Here is a 17,470-nt window from a genome sequence, read left to right on the forward strand (position 1 = left end):
TTTTGAAACTGGTTGACTAAATGAAAATATTTGTAATCGTCATTTATTAGAATCTTGAGAAATAAGCATTTGTTTGCCCATTAAGTATGTTGACAATTAATATATATCTTCTTTATCCGACCCATAGAAAACATAAAAGAAAGTGCACTTTTTTTTACCAAGTGGCAATGATCTTTGCTACACCATGTGACAAAGATAAGACAAATGGATGTTTCCACAACAATGAGGAAAGTTATAATTAATGAGTAAAGATACATTGCTTTAAAAATTTTGAATACTTGTTGAAGAAAATTAATTTTATCCTTTGCTAATATTTTTGTCAGCCAATTAAAAAGAAATTAATAATTTTATTTAAATCATTTAAATAAATTTAAAAAACAATTGAAAATTATAACACAGATATTCGTGTTTCAAAAATTCTTTTTCAAAAATTCTTTCATGTAATTGTTTATTTAAAAAATTATATTGCATCTCATGGATACAATAGTATCCTGCCCATGGCAGGCACTAATGATGGAATGATATCCTACAAATATGATAACTGCCTGTAGAGTTGGGTAGAAGAAGATTGACGCAACTATCATACGCCATTTGCATTTGTGCCTCCCCAAGAGCCGGTTGACATTTACGGACCAGGAAATTTAGAGGTAAATAAGCGCATGATATGCAAAGGACATTTACTTCCAGATCCAAATATCTGTTCTTGTCGAACTCTTAATCTTTCTTTGGAAGCTTCAACTACAATGATGACAAAATGAAATTCAAGGGAAAAAATAAAGAAATGTGGTAAAATAAAATAAAGAAGATAACCCTGAACATAAGAAGCACAATTTAATTGTTCTGCGTACCTTTGTTCTGGCTGTGGAAAGTTGCCTTGTTCTCTTTGAATTAGAATTAAAGGAATAGTCCTCGATTGAGGAAACATCCAAAGCGTTACTGACATTGATATTATTTTGAAGCTCCAGAACCTGGTTTAACCATTCGACCAAAATGAGTACCAGTGGAAAGTCGATCCATAAAGTATTGAATATTCAATTTCTGATTATCAAAACACCGATAGGATTTACACACCTCTTTTGATATTGAAGGTTCAGCATCAACTATTTTTACATGGTCTTTTATAAAAATAACCTGCAAAACATAATGCCAGTCCACCATAAGGTAAATTCCAGTTATCAAGTACGCTGTTCAGTTCATTTTCGGAAGAGTAAGTTTAAAGGGAACAATATAGCTACCTTGTCGAGCAAGGACATATTAGACACGTCTGTTGCCACCACATGAACGCCCACTGAAATTTGAGAAGCTTCACACTGAGGACAAAATAGAGCCCTGAACACACAACCGTCCTGCTCTACCCATACACTTTCCCTTTTATTATGTGCAGAGCTACTCGTCAAAGAGCATTGCTCCGAACCAGATCTTGTGAAAAGTGGATTCAAACATGCAATGTCCGAAATTATAACCGGAGTCCTAGCTGGTATAGCTTGAGATGTGTCTACATTAGATTGACGGTCTTGCTGTCCGTTTGTCAGACCATTAATATAAGATTTTGACAAGGAAGCTACAGTACACCGAACATGAAACTGCTTTTCAGGCAAACCAAAGAATCTACCACAAACGTTACACGATATTGAATAGGTTTTTTCAGCTATATCTTTGCTTGGTACTGCAGCAATATTATATTTGTGTTCTGCTGAAGAACAAAGCGATGAATCCTGCACTGGCATTCGAGTTCGCAGATCTGATGACTCAATGCTTTCAGTTTGTACTAGAACTCCATCCCTATTATCAGCAGAGTCCAAACTGTCAACCACATTTGAACGGGCTGTAGAGCTAGAGAATAACGTAGATTCACATTGATTGTCTAAGGGTGACAATGCATTCCTCCCTGGGCACAAGTTTCCAATCTTCTTGCATGAAATAACCTTATTTTGTGGTGTCATGCTGTAATCTGCTTGATCTTTTTGGTACAAATTATTTGATTCTGTTAGTTGGCCAAAAAGTAGTGTTTTTCTCTCACAATCCAATTGGCACCTGATTGGACTCCTCCTTTTTCTACAGCTGTTGCTTCCACTCATCCCCACGGAAGTTGATGAAATATGATTGGAGACAAACTCACCATCTGAACCAGTGCCTGCTGAAGCATTAAGCCTCTCTCCACAAACAAAAGCTCTACAACCATTTACCAAACATGGTGAAGCAAGGGAAAGTTGACTTGAATCAGTTGCAGTTGCTGCTTGTCTTGGTGTCTCAATTTGGCCCGCTTGCATAGATTCAGCCTCATTCAAAGATAAAAAATGGGTGCTGGACAAATTATTTTTTGTGGACTGGTCCTCCATTCTTATACAATACTCGATATCTATGGTCTTCTTCAAAGGAGTCTCAATACCAACGGTCTCCTGCAAAGAGGACTCAATAGGAATGATCTCTTGCAAAGAAGATTGTTTAAAGTATCTGGCAACCATGAAAAAAATTCAACATATAGACACGTCAGCTACATCTATTATGAAGTAGAATTTAAGAACTCAGACAAAATGAAACACATACTTGGAGTGTCGCTGACTGATTTGGTTTGAGTCGACATGGTCTTCATCATCAGTAAAGTCATCTTCAAGCTGAATTACCAGATTAGTCATCATGGATGCGTTTGTGTTCATATTAGCATCACCTGGACACTTGGTCTTTTTCATTGAATCCCTAACACTTTTGACTTTCTTTGTCACGCTGTTGTCCTTGTTAGATTGTCTGGAAGAGAAAAAGTAATCTATTTTGTGTGTTTCTTTTTTAGTAACCTCTTCAGTGCTGGCTTTAGCATTTGGAACAGAGGAATTTTCTTTAGAAATGAGCAGATCAGAATCGTCCACAGGGAAATTTGTTGATATTAAGTTGCTATCATTAAGTATTTCTGGTTTTCGGTCCTAGTAAAATGGTAGAAACCAGAAGTTAGCGTTTTGACATGCAAATATCTAATAAATCCATTATCCACGTAACAGTTGTGATATCAATTCAGCTTTACCTCATATGTACTAAAAAAGTCACGCAATCCATCAAGAGATTCACCAAAGTTGTCAAACTGCCTAATAGAGTTTCGCAACCACTTTGACATGTACTCTAAGTTTCTCGGTTTTTTGAAACGCTCATCTGTGATGCACAACTGATGTTAAAGTTCAGGACTATCTCAATGCTGTGATTGCATCCATGGAACATTAAAATATGTTCCAGAATCTTCGTAAGTAAAGATAGGATACTTACCCAACAGAATGATGGCACCAAAATCAAGTCGATGCCGAATGCAACGGCCTACAAGAAAAAAGTATTAGTTTACAACCCCTGCACAGTGCAAACATAATTACCTTTGTTGCAATAAATTTTGAGTTACCGATTAAATATTATATAAAAGCTATACTCTACATAAAGAAGGAAATAGGTGTGCTTTAAACTCGCTAGAAGAAGAGTGTAATTCTTAATGTAGGGAATGCTACTGCACATCTGTTACTTTCATGTAATAGGTTGAAGACTCACCCACGGCCTGATTTAAAGTTCTAAATGCTTGCTGACAGTACCACTGATCTCCGCTAAGAAGATTTTTTGAAGATTTGTTTGTATCATTGTATTTTTTTTTTAAAACAACTTGAATATCATTCCTGTGAAGAAAACATTTCTAAGACTCAGACAAAAGACTCGGACGACAATTCCCCCAAATAAAATAAAAGATTCTGAAGAAGTAACTTACTTGTTTGGGAATGGAATGCCGACCACTACCTAGCTTTAGTCAAGGTTATTTCAAAAAAGTTTCCACTGTTTCTACTATATCCTTTTGTCTTCTAGATTCGCTCTTAGAAACAACTTCAGTTTAAAGTTACCTTACTAAATAATAATTACATGATAAGAAGGATACAACAGCCCTTGCATTCTCATCTGCAAAGTCAATTCCCTCAGATACCTGCAAAAATGAAGCATTCTTACTGTAAGAGCATGAATTTTTTCAAGATGCTATTTAATTCAAAATAAACAGTTTGATGTCAACAAGGATAAGGATCTTTGTGCTACAGTAATTATGAGATTGGCAACTGTAGGAAAAGAGGAATATAACTACATTAAATTAATGTTTGCAACAAACAAAATTCATTGAAGTGAAATTTGGAAAGATGTCATGATAATACACAATGTAAGGAGATCATGAAGTATTTGCAAACTGTAACACATAGAGACAGATATAATAAACCACAATATCTGACAGCTCTACACTTCCGAATTTTTTTGTATAGAATGCAAGTGTATAAAGTAATCCAATTTGTCTGAGGATATTTCCTCCTTTCAGTACCCACAACAGGCAAACACCTTGTAAACCAGTTATCAAATCTGTTGATTTTCCAGATTAATATTGCTCTTTCTAACCATTCCTGGTCTTATGGCTGCAGCTTGAATGCAAGACCTCATGCCAAAGACAACTAAGGCAGTGTGGCATGTATATTACAGACCAGCCTCCAATCTACATTTCCCAGTCAACCTACAGACTACAAAACACTATACTATGTCCCAGTTTAATGGCCCGTGGGCTCAATACCAAGCACAAATGACTATTTCCTTCAACCGAATTTATCCTGAATCCTCCAGGCAGTCAATGCATTCAACATGGATACCCAATCCACATGATAAACCCACCATTTCGCCACCTGCCAACTTACTCACATTTGGAGTGATCAAGGCAGCCACTGAACTGATCCAAGGGGTCAGATATTTGATGCATTAAAGTAACCATCTATGTTACCCTGGGTTTCCGGGACGGGGGGACGTGGGGACGGGGAAACAGGTTTCCGGGATGGATTTTTTTTTTCTCGGAGCAGGGGATGGCAGTGGGAACAGCTATATAAAAAGTAGGGAAAATTTTAAATATACAGGGAAATTTTAAATATTCATATAAAAACATGGATAACACATGCTTATATAAATTATAGAACCTTAACATATAATGTTTGTGTTAAATAATTTAACTTTAGAGTTCACATGAGAGTGGAAATCAAACAAATTATGAAAACTAAAACATTAATTTTATGGGACAGCCAAGGAAAAGGTTTCCGGAAGTTTCCAAGTTTCCGGGATGGGGGGACGTGGGGATGGGGTCAATTTTTGTCGGAATCACATCCCCGGGTAACATAGCTAACCATTTAAATGAATACCTGTCCTAGTGCCAGCAAAGATATCAAAGTATTTTTCTTAGAGTTTTCGCAAGGCTATATGGGAGAGAATTGTAGGGAGAAAAACATATTATCTTGAGGAATTTAAACCTACATGTGACCATTAGGGGGAAGGATACATAGAGGTGAATATCACTTGGAGATTTGAAATTCTAATTGCTCAATTAAGCATTGATTTGCATCAACTTCAATGTTAAAACCAAAAGGTGGAAAAGCCAAAAGAAGCTTGGGAAGAGAGAGTATGTGTCATTTTTTATTTTTGGGTACTGGAATTCAGAAAATGTTTTATTTCATTACAATGCCTACAAGGACATCAAGGCCGAGTATGCCAGTACTTTAGTTGATGTTTCTCTAGTCAGTTTATTTATTGAGGAGAGAGTTGAGAAAGTTTGATAACTCATTATCACTTAGAACAAGAAAAGAAATGTAAGGCATGAAAGCTTGATTGGCGTAACTGGTTGACTCATAGGCTATTTTTGGCATTGTGGACATTAAAAGTTATTCTGTTCTATTCTACCTAATGATCTTGAAAACTTTTCTCCATTTGCTTCCCGTTTCCCTTGTGTGTTGTTGGTGTCAAGACCTCTTGATGTGCAAAGCCTAATTCATTCTTGCTGACACGATGTAGACACATGAATGCGTGAAGAGACAAAGTAGACACGATGCAGACACATGAATGCATGAAGACAAGACATGATGTAGACATATAATGCATGCATTCCTAATTAATGACTTACAATTTTCAATTTTCAAAGCTATGCAACAAAAAGATTTACAAATTCACGTCTTCAATAGAATCCTGCAACCACAAGTGATCATTAGTACATACGTGTATATATAAGTTTCAAGAAAATGTGATTCATGATAAATTGCTCCAAGCCAATCCCATACTAAGCCCAAGAGCGGAAATTTGACCCCCTTGGCCTCGGTGGTAGGTATTAGGCATATCCACACGAGGTGGCCTACTTAGTGGGATGCTTGTTTTGTTTTGCTCTTATTATTATTAGTCGAGAAGAGCGCTTAGGATGTAAATAAATTGCTTAGGCACAAAACTCAACGATTTCCCTCAAAGTTCACAAATCCAAGCCCTTTAGGCTTTCTTGGGACTTGCCCAGAAGGCACTCAGGGTCGCTGATCCCTAGCCTATCTTGGGAACAACCAATTGGCTGGATTCACACTAGCCTCTCCCTAAAACATCATTGTTCTCTCTCCTGAGGCTACCATTATAGATAAATTAGTAATAAACTATATGTGAACTGAAAAGACAATGCTATCCTGGTTATTTGTTCAATCTATGATAATGTTGAGATACAGTAGGTTGCTTAGACACCAAAATCAATGGCTTCCCTCAAGGTTTTATGGATCCATGATAATGTTGAGATGCAGTAGGTTGCTTAGACACCAAAATCAACGGCTTCCCTCAAGGTTTTATGGATCCAAGACTTGGGAATAATAACTGGTTGAGCATGTATTTCATTTAGGTGGATAATCTGATATTCTGTTGACTAGACTATGTATAATATAATTAAATAGATAGCTTAATCCATACCAGACTCGGAGATACATGCAGTGCTTCCCTATAATCAGGATGTCTTGCCCACTTGCCTATGTGTCTTTCTATTTTAGCCAATGGTGTTGGCTGTGCCAGTTGTTTATGTGTATGCATTATGCAGACCCTAAATTGTCTGTAATCAGATATCTTTCTCAGAAGTAATCACCTCCTCTTTTTATTACCTGCTGTTCTGTCTATATGTATTTATCAGGAAGTCAATTAGTTAATTAACTGTTCTGAGTCTCATATGACTTGACTGTTTTTTCTGCTCTCTTCACTTGTAATAATTCTTCTTAACTGCCCTGTTCAATACTTTTCTTTTGACTTCATTTGATCTCTGATTTTGGTAAGTATCCCCTCAGCCATGATGCTTACTAGGACAGCAGTATTTTTCATATGTACTGTTGAATCGTTGATAATAGTTATTTAGTCGATACCCCTCGTGCAGTGATCACGTACTCTATATTTCATGGTTATAAATATGATGCAGATTGATTTGGTAATAGACATTGTATCCATAGGTTCTCAATTTCTAGTCTCTGTGAACTACTCTTTGGTAGTACTCGCATATATTTAATCTACTGGCTAACCTCATGTATTATTAAATTATTTTCATCACATACCATAGTGCTATCAGCAATAGCGAAGAGAATATGTATTGTTTGATCCCTTCAATACACTTTTGTAGGTGTGCAGACCCACTCACAAAGCCATCATAGGATCGATACCAATGGCTATATGTATATACGTTGTTTGTGTCAAGGACATCAGATAGATCCAAGCTTGAAATGTGGATTTCCAATTGCTCATTTATATGTACCCAACGTATTATATGTTGTTCGCATAAATGCAAAATATTCATGTTGAAGACAAACTATCCTTCTTGCCTCAATTATTTCTTCTTCAATTTATATTTCAACCTATAAGAATTCACATTCAAATACTTAGCATCGGGAATTAGACTTAATGTTCCTAGCCATCATCTTAGCTGTACACCACGTAATACAGTCTGGAACAATATATTTATCGTCTATCTTATATTCTTTCTAGCAGTGTATATATGTATTATTAAGTTATATATGACCCTCAGAGCTTGGGCCACAAGAAGCTTTATCAGATATGGTCCTTCACACAAGCGCTCAATGCACATAAAGTGATTCCATAATCTGAATGGTGCAATCATTAATTGAATTAAATCTCAAGTCACTGATTAGATCATCATTGCTTACTCATTCTTCAGTGGCCATATCACTTTTTTCTTTTCTTATCCTTCTTGACAATTCTTTGCTTTGTCATGTCCATTTCCTCCTTGACACCCATTCCATTTATTTTAGAATGAACCTGTCCTGTGAGGTATTCTGCATTACTTTTGAGGGGTTTCCTATTCTTCTTTTCATGATAATTTTTTTTCCCCTTTTCCTTCTCTATTAAGGCCACATTTATCTCTTCAGAAAGCCAAGTCTTGGGCATCTGTTTGCAACAATTCCAATTCTACACCTCTTACTGGTGTGGAAACGATTATCCAAGGGCAGATTACTGTGGATCATTGGAGATGGGCTCAAAAACTTAACCTGAGGGTCTGGGGCCTCCCTAGTTTCACTACTGATCCTTTGACAGCTGGACAGTCATTCCTCCTTGATCAGCTAGGCATTTCAGATATCACTTTAGACAGGTGTTGAGTGGGACCAAATGGTACCTTTTTTCTTCGGTTCTTCTCACTATCAGATAGGTTACAAGCTCTTAGGTCAAAGAGGAAGTTATTCCCTCTTCCTTCTAAGATCTTTCTGGATGAGCACCTTACTAAATCACAGGTAGTAGAGCTGAGACATTCTAGGGGTTAGGTGGCAAAGGCGAGACGAGCTGGGAAGTGGACCACGATACCAAACCTCATAGCAGTTATACACAATTCCCTCCTAGTGGATGGGAACAAAGACAAAGTTTTTAGCCAAATGACAATCTCACCAATAGGCGCATACAAGAGAAACCTCCTCCAATTCTCTTCTTATCAACTATTGGAATGGTAATGGCACCCTTTGGTCATTGCCTGGTCTGTTTGAGGATGTTGTTGGTTCGGCAGATATTTTAGTTGTTACAAAGACTCGTGAGAGTTTAGCCCACTCTCTCCCACGGTTTTATGAGTATTAGTGCATATTTGTCTACAAAGAAGAAGTTTAGGCTTCAAGTGGTGTTCGTGGTCTCACCATCACCTGCCTCCCTTTAGCCAACCATGCCATCCTTAGCCTCGTTGTTCGCTTTGCCCCCTCTCCATCCCCTTGTCCGAGCTCTTTGGCCCCTCTACCTCCTTTTGTTTCTTCAAGTATGACTGCTACCTCTTAACCCTCCATCTCAAACGACTTCTCCCATAGAATCGCTTCTCAAATTCCTACAAGGCTTCTTCCTTTTTTGACCTTTTGGCCGCTAGTATTTGGGAGTCTACCCTCCTCTCCATCCCCCACCGCACTTCTCCCTCCCACCCCAACCCCAAGCATCAGAACTCTTGTCCCATGAATCAATGGTTTGATGACGACTGTAAGCCTTTCCATCACTCCCTTCATCCGGCCTTCGCTACTCACTCCCCCTCCTATACTCAATTGTTTTCCTCTTGCCACCAAATTCTTCATTGCAAGAAACAATCATTCGTGGCTTCACAGTGCAGATCCCTTTGTGATACACTCGTTCGCTGCCCAAAAGCTTTCTAGCACACTTTGTTCCTTCGTCAACCCCGCTCTCCACTCTTGATTGGCACTCTCTAATCAATTGCCTCTTCACCCCACCCTCCACCCTCTCCACTGCCATCTTTTCACTCCCTCAAATATTTGTGAGGGAGTCAGATTCATGAAGTGCAGAAAAGTCGTCGATGAGGAAGGGTTTTTGGCAAAGCTCTTTAAGCTCGATATCTCGTGTTAGCATGAATGCTTGATGAAGTATGGGGGAGGTTGTCAGATTGTCAGAAAGATGATTGAGTGCTTATGTGTTGCATTAATGACGACATTTGTCATTGATGTCAAGATACCAATTTTTTGGAGAATTCAACCAAAGTTATGAAGGAAGAATTGTTCGGCAAGGTTTGTGGTAAACAAGTTATGTTATACACAATTGGAGATGAATTTTAGAAAACATATTCTAATGCTATGTCTATGTTAGTGGAATAAGATTTGTAGTCTGACATGAGTTACTGAAGTTTTTGTGGAGACTACCCTCAAAGCGAGTTTCTGGAAAACAGTTTCTAGTAATTGTGCTATATCTTTTCAGTATGGTTGATGATCGTTCAATGAGCTAGGTTGATGGTTGAAGACATACTAAGGATGCTCTAGTTAACAAGGTGGAATCGGATGATCATTATGTGATGAGTTGTGAAGTCTTTTCAGCATGTTGTTCCCTGGAAGCCAACTATTGCTAATATCTTTATGGGATGTGTGATTTGTATTGAAACATGTAATGTAATACATTATTAAGGTCCTATATTATTCATTGTAAATTAAGAAAACCTCAAGGCTGACTCAATACTTGTTTTAGGACTTGGTATAAAGGAAAGACTGTTTCCTTGGTTGTAAGTGTGGTATTAGATCAGTGAGATGACAAGTTTATGTTATGTGAGCTTCGGATGCGAATTATGACAGACCAGAGCAAAGATTGATGTTGTGATGTATTGTGAGCTTCAAAGGAACTATATTTGCAAAGGAGTTGTTTAGTGAGTTCAAGAACTTGGATATGTTATCCTAAAGATTGTTTAGCAAAGACAATCTCGAGGCTATTTGAACAATGGGTTTAGTTGTCCTCTTCACAACTCCTAACATGGTTAGAATCTCCTAACAAGGATTCAAAGACTTCTAACAAGGACTCATATGTACTGATTGTATTTCATTGGCACCTAACAAAGTCTTATATTACTTTTATATTACTACATCATCTTGTAGGCATCATCCCCCCTAGGATTTTCCCTTTAATCAAGCATTACCTTAGTTAACATATCTGGTGTTGTTGTGCATGGTTATCTTTCACTGGTTGTTGCATCTTTTGAGTATATGTTTCAAATTTGGTAAAGTTATTAAAAGTTGTTTTGAGAGCATAACTAATTCACACACCCCCCGCCCCCCCTTCTAATTAACTTGGTGGACTTTACTTTCTAACAATTGGTATCAGAGCATCAAGTCCTTGAAGGAAAAGCTTAACAGCTTGAGGAGATCCATGACTTCTTATTTCAAAAAAGAAAGTCTGAAGTTTGGAGTGAACTATGATGGTTGGAACGAAAAAATGAAGAATCACTTAATGCGCATGGGTCCAGAATTTGAAAATGTTACATTGAAGCAAAAGACTATAATAGATGAAGATAAGCTCGACTCTATGAAGAAGATGATAAAGATCTATTCATGCAGAACATGCTCACAAAGAAGCATTGTTGTCAGTTCTTCTTGAATTTGAATTTGCAGAGGTAAGAAATTTAAAGCTTGCACATGAAATTTGGATTAGATTGCAAAATCCTTTTGAAGGTGATGAAGATGCAAAGAAGGCTAGATTGCAGAGTCGGATATGTATGTTTCAAAGTGCTAAAATGTAGGAAGATGAAACTATAAGAGGATACTTTAGTAGGATATATGAGACTGTTGTTGGAATTAGAAGTTGTGGTTGAACTAAGAAAGAAGATGATATTGTATGGAAGATTTTAAAAACTTTTGACATCTACTTTTCATTAGAAGGCACAAATGATTGAAGAAGTTATTACATGTACACCTAACTTTACTAGAGAAACTCTTCTTGGAAAGTTGCAAGCATCTAAATTATGGATGAAATGGAATGAAGGACTTCCTAGAGTTGAGACTGCTTTCACCGTGCAAATAGACAGACCTCTATTGACAAGGAATGTGAGTAGAAGTAGAGATTATGCTAGAATATGACAAGAAGAAGACAAGAAGATTGATGAAGGGCTTGCATTGCTTATGAAGAGAGAACCTAAAGGATACAAAATTCTTGTTTCTTGGACATCAAAGAAATTTGGACATTATTCATCTAAATGTCCTAAGAGAAAAATGAAGAACAAGCCTAGAAAACCTTACAAGTCTAGAATACCTAAAGATTGCTTCTTTGTTAATGAAGATGATGAACTTGATTTTAAGACGGTAAATTTCCTAGATGATAGTAATTATGAAGATGATGAGATAAGATTTGTTGCTATTAAGGAAGAAAGTTGAGAGAAAGAAGCAAAGGAAGAAAAAGCTTCAATATCACATGTTGAAAAGAAAAAGGCTGAGTGGATTATAGATAGTGAATGCTCTCATCATATGACTAGAAATATGAACAAGTTTGTTGAACTCAATAGTTATGATGGAGGGAGGGATAGAGCTGAAAATAACGGAAAAAGATATATTCCTCTTGATGGAGAGACTAACACTGAGGATGCTTACTTTGTGAAAGGATTGAAGCATAACCTTTGTAAGTGTTGGATAGCTTGCTAAAGGATATCTGTTGTAGTTTGCAGAGGTGACTTGCATTATTAAAGAAAAAGATGGCACATCGATTGGTATAGGTACAGGAACAAAAGGTAATGTATTTCAGTTGAACCCTATTGAGATAACATGTTTGGTTGCTAAAGTGGATGATAATTGGTTATGGCACAAGAGATTTTGTCACATTAACTTCGATAACATTGTGAAGGTCAGTACAACATTTGTGAGAAGAGATTTGCCTAAGATTGTGAAACCTTCTAACATGATTTGCAAAGAATTTGTGATGGCTAAGCAAAAGAAAAGCTCATTTACAAGCAAATTATTCACTACTACAACAAAGTTGGAGATTATGCATACAAATTTGAGTGGCCCCACAAGAACAAGAGCATTTCATGGTGAAAGATACTTTATGCTTCTTATTGATGATTTTACTATAATGATGTGGGTAGCATTTCTTAAAAAGAAATCTGAAGTTTTTAAGGATTTTAAGATATTTAAGAGTAGAGAATGAATTTGGTTCGAAGATTAAATGTTTAAAATTTAATATGGGTGGAAAATTTATTTCAAATGAATTTAACATCTTTTGTGAAGATAATGGTATGAAGAGACAACTTTCAGCACCTAAGGCTCCACAACAAAATGGGATAGCAGAAAGGAGGAACAGATTAGTAACTGGAGAAGCTACAGCAATGATATTTGAGAACAATGTATCACATATCTTTTGGAGAAAAGCAATTAACATCGCAGTATATAAAATGAGCAAAGTTCAGATTATACAAGGCACTAGTAAGACACCTCATGAACTTTGGTTTGAACATACACCTACTGTGAAATATTTAAGAATCTTTGGAAGCAAATGCTACATTAAAAGGAATGATCATATTGGAAAGTTTGATTCTAGAAGTGATGAAGGATTATTTCCTCGATATCCAGTGAAGAGTAAAGCATAGAGATGTTTTAATCAGAGCTTGAAGACTATTGTTGAAAGTACTAATGTGAGAGTTGATGAGAAATTTAGAATTCAAGAAAGGATACTTGATTATGTCTCTAATGGAGAGACTAATCAAAGGACTAACAATTAAAATGTTGAATACGAATTGTTCGATGAAATTGATACTAATTTGCAAACTAAATTGCAAAGGGAAGAACAGAGAGAAGAACCAAGAATTGAACCAAGAGCAAAACCCAGAGCAGAAATCAGAATTGGGAAGGGAAGGGAACACCTATCAAAAATGTTGCAAAAAAATCACCCTGTGAATCAAATCATTGGAAGTGTCAAAAAAGGAGTTATGACAAGAAATAAGGTAAGTGAAGAATTATGTTTGATATCTCAAGTTGAGCCTAAGAATGCTAATGAAGCTTGTTAAATTGATATTTGGATAAAAGCAATGAAAGAGGAATTAAAACAGATTGAAAAGAACAAATCTTGGGAATTGATTCCTAGACCTAGGACAAGAATGTTATTGGAACTAAATAAATATTTAGAAACACGATGAATGAGCAAGGAGAAGTAGTGAGAAACAAAGCAAGATTAGTTTGTAAAGGTTATTCACAACAAGAAGGAATTGACTTTGAAGAAACTTTTGCACCTGTTGCTAGACTAGAGGCAATTAGAATGCTTTTAGCATATGCAGCTAACAAGAATTTCAAAGTTTATCAAATGGATGTTAAGTCAGCTTTTCTTAATGGAGAACTTGAAGAGGGTGTATACATCGAACAACCTGGTGGCTTTCCTTTGACAAAAGAAAAGGTCATGGTTTGCAAATTGTAGAAAGCATTATATGTACTGAAACAATCACCTAGAGCTTGGTATGCAAGGTTGGATAGATATTTGATCAGTTTAGGATTTGAGAAAGGTAAAGCAGACAATACTTTGTACGTGAGAAAGAATGAAGATGGTTTGTTGATTATTATAGTATTTATGGATGACATCATTTTTGGAGGTAATGATGTAGCTAGCAAGAAATTTTCAGAAGAGATGACGAAAGAATTTGAGATGAGTATGATTGGTGAGATGAAATACTTTTTGGCATTACAGATTATTCAAAATAAAGAGGAAATTTTCATATCACAACCAAAGTATCTTAAGGATTTGTTGACAAGATTTGGATTGGAGAATTGCAAACCTATTGGATCACTTATGGTGATAGGGTGTATTTATCAAGCAATGATGAATCACCTAGCTCATTGCAAACAAGGTACATATCTATGATTGGAGGATTGAGATATTTGACACACACTAGACCTAATATAGCTAATGCAAATGGTATTTTGGCGAGATTTCAAGCAGATCCTAAAGAGACACATCTTGCAACAGTAAAAAGAATTTTCAAATATTTGAAAGGAACTTCAGATTATGGCCTATGGTATGACTGATCACATCATTTCACATCATGTGCATACACTGATGTTGATTGGGCATGAAATGTTGATAAAAAAAGCACCAGTGGTGGAGTATTTTTCTTGGGAGGAAGATTGCTTTCTTGGTTACACAAGAAACGGGATTGCAAGTACAGTAGAGGTAGGATATGTAGTAGCATCAAACAATTGCAATCAGATTATTTGGATGAAGCAAATGCTGAAGGATATTGGAATTGAGTTTAATGAGCATATTATCATACACCATGATAATACAAGTACAATTAGCATGTAAAAGAATCCAGTGTTACATTCAAAGATAAAGCACATTTCAATTATCACTTTTTGAGAGAAAAGGTAGCAAAGAAAGAGATCAAAGTGGATTATGTTAGCACAAAACCTTTGGCTAAGGACACATTTGAGTATTTGAAAGGAATGCTTGGCGTTATGAACCAACTTTTTTCAAAGTAGTTGATGTAGAGATTGCATCAATCTAGTACAAATCAGAGCACTATGCTTTTCCTTGGACTGGACGCTTGATGCTTCTCCTATGGGGGAATACCTGTGTTTGAGCTAAGGACTCTTGGTAATGGTATTCAATAGTGTATATGGACACTTGTGAGCATCAACAGATTGTTTTTGAAATGATTGAGTTGGCATAATGACACCTTTTTCATTGATATCAATGGGGGAGAATAACATATGAAAAACACCTAGCACCTTGGGGGAGAATTATGCATTTTGTATGCTTAAGGGAGAGTAACACATGGGTAATACATTGATTATTATTCAATCAGGGAGATATACTTTATGGTTTTCATTAGAACATGAAAAACTCTTTACAACCTGTCTGTAAGAGATTCATATGTTTACAGTCATGGGTAGCATGAATGGGGAAGTAAAGGCAGATGAGGAAGAAATGCATTTTGGTATTCATGGTACTTGAATGCTTTTCATCTATGTTGTCATCAATGCCAAAGGGGGAGAGTGTTAGCATGAATGCTTGATGTAGCTAAATGAGTTTGTGGTCAGTGAGTTATTTTATGCACATTTAAAGATGAATACAAGAATGTATCCTAATGCTATGTCTATGTTCACAGAATAAGATTTGCAATTTGGTGTAACTTACAAAAGATGTTGTGGAGACTGCTCTCAAAGCAAGTTTCTAGTAATTGTGCGATATCTTTTCAGTATTGTGGAAGATCATTCAACAAGCTTCGTTGGTAGTTGAAGACATACTAAGGATGCTTTGGTTAACATGGTGGAATCAGATGATCATTCTATGATGAGTTTTGAAGTCTTTTCAACGTGTTGTTCCTAGGAAGCCAACTATTGCTAATATCTTTATGGGAAGTGTTATTTGTATTGAAACGTGTAATGCAATATCTTATTGAGGTCCTATATTATTCATTGTAAACTGAGAAAGTCTCAAGGCCGACTCAATACTTGTTTTAGGACTTGGTATAAAGGAAAGTTTGTTTCCTTGTTTGTAAGTGTGGTATTAGATCAGTAATATTGCAAGTTTATGTTATGCAAGCTTTGGATGCGAAATATGAAAGATCATAGCAGAGATTGATGTCATAATATACTATGAGCTTCAAAGGAACTGCATTGGCAAAGGAGTTGGTCTTTAGTCAATTCAAGAACTTGGATATGTTATCCTAAAAATTGTTTAGTGAAGACAATCTTGAGGCTATCCAAATAGTGGGTTCAGTTGTCTTCTTCACAACTCCTAATAGGGTTGGCACAGCTCCTAACAAGGTTGGAATCTCCTAACAGAGAATTCTATGTATTGATTGTATTTCATTGGCTCCTAACAAAGTCTCTCCTTATACAAGGAACTTTATATTAGTACATCATCTTGTGGGCATCATTCCCAACGAGGTTTTCCCTCTGATCAAGGGTTTCCCTAGTTAACATATATGTTGTTATTGTGCTTGGTTATCTTTCTATGGTTGTTGCATCTTTTGAGTGTATGTTTCAAATTTGATAAAGTTATTAAAAGTTGTTTTCACTTTTAAGAGCATAACTGATTCACCACACCCCACCTTCCTTGTCGGTTAACTTAGGGGACTTTACTTTCTAACATCTCACTCCTAAGCTCCTTTTTTACCGATGCTCTTTAACAAAGTGGTATGTATTGGGTTCCCTATTTCGTTGTCGAGACACATGATTTATCTAATCTATAAACCCGAGTTGATTTTAGACCCCGACAACTACAAGACCATCATGATTGGGCATAACTTTGCCAAGCTTTACTCGTTGTGTTGAATACCATTCTTTCTAAACAACTTGATAAGAGATAGTCTCCTGCTAGAGGACAGACTGGTTTTTGTACCGACTTTCAGACCATGGGTCACATATTGACATTACAGGCTATCATTGAGGAGACTCCTCACCACTCTACGAAAATCTGCCATTGTTTCGCAAATCTTTGTAAGGCTTTTGACTCTGCTCCTTGTGAGGCTCTTTTCCAAAGGCTTAGGGACATTGATATTTTTTGTACTCTTCTAACAGTGATTATGAGACCTTATGAGATTGTGGTTGGAAGATTCAAGACTCATGAGAGTTTCTCCAATCTGATTCAGAGCACTATTGAGGTGAAGTTGGGCTACCCTCTCTCCCTCACTAAGTTTGGTATCTATATTGGCAAGCTTGAGGCCTTCCTCGATGAGGCTTCGCTCCTCGAAGATGTTTGCTACTTACACCATGTTCTAATCTCCATTCTTCTCTTTGTCAATGATGTACTTCTCTTAAGCTCCTCCCATGAGGAGCTCTAGAGGCTTATTGACAAGTTGGCCTCCTTCTGTGATCAGTGTCAACTTGTTGTGAACCTAAGCAAGACCCGAGTTATGGTCTTCAACTACCTGAAGACCTCGCCATTTTCACTTTAGCTTCAAAGGGCAAGGAATTGAGAT

The 17,470-nt window shown here is 36.7% G+C and overlaps 1 protein-coding gene across 1 annotated transcript in view; it reads right to left on the bottom strand.

Moving 5' to 3' along the window:
- Window positions 1-327: 327 nt before the first annotated feature.
- The window catches only part of LOC149552706 (RAD3-like DNA-binding helicase protein), a 108,667-nt gene continuing 91,524 nt past the window's right edge, over window positions 328-17,470 (bottom strand). Inside the window, exons 19-28 of the mRNA XM_089788263.1 lie at window positions 3,899-3,943; window positions 3,734-3,762; window positions 3,523-3,644; window positions 3,253-3,300; window positions 3,017-3,141; window positions 2,548-2,918; window positions 1,236-2,454; window positions 1,072-1,131; window positions 849-968; window positions 328-738 (exon numbers count right to left, since the gene is read on the bottom strand). Coding sequence (XP_089644389.1) covers window positions 715-738; window positions 849-968; window positions 1,072-1,131; window positions 1,236-2,454; window positions 2,548-2,918; window positions 3,017-3,141; window positions 3,253-3,300; window positions 3,523-3,644; window positions 3,734-3,762; window positions 3,899-3,943 — 2,163 coding nt within the window. The 3' untranslated portion in view covers window positions 328-714. The remainder of the gene's footprint in view (window positions 739-848; window positions 969-1,071; window positions 1,132-1,235; window positions 2,455-2,547; window positions 2,919-3,016; window positions 3,142-3,252; window positions 3,301-3,522; window positions 3,645-3,733; window positions 3,763-3,898; window positions 3,944-17,470) is intronic.

This window comes from Cupressus sempervirens, chromosome 6 (assembly GCF_028749045.1).
Source record: "Cupressus sempervirens isolate cs-2001-9-10 chromosome 6, ASM2874904v1, whole genome shotgun sequence".
Classification (NCBI taxonomy): Eukaryota; Viridiplantae; Streptophyta; class Pinopsida; order Cupressales; family Cupressaceae; genus Cupressus; species Cupressus sempervirens.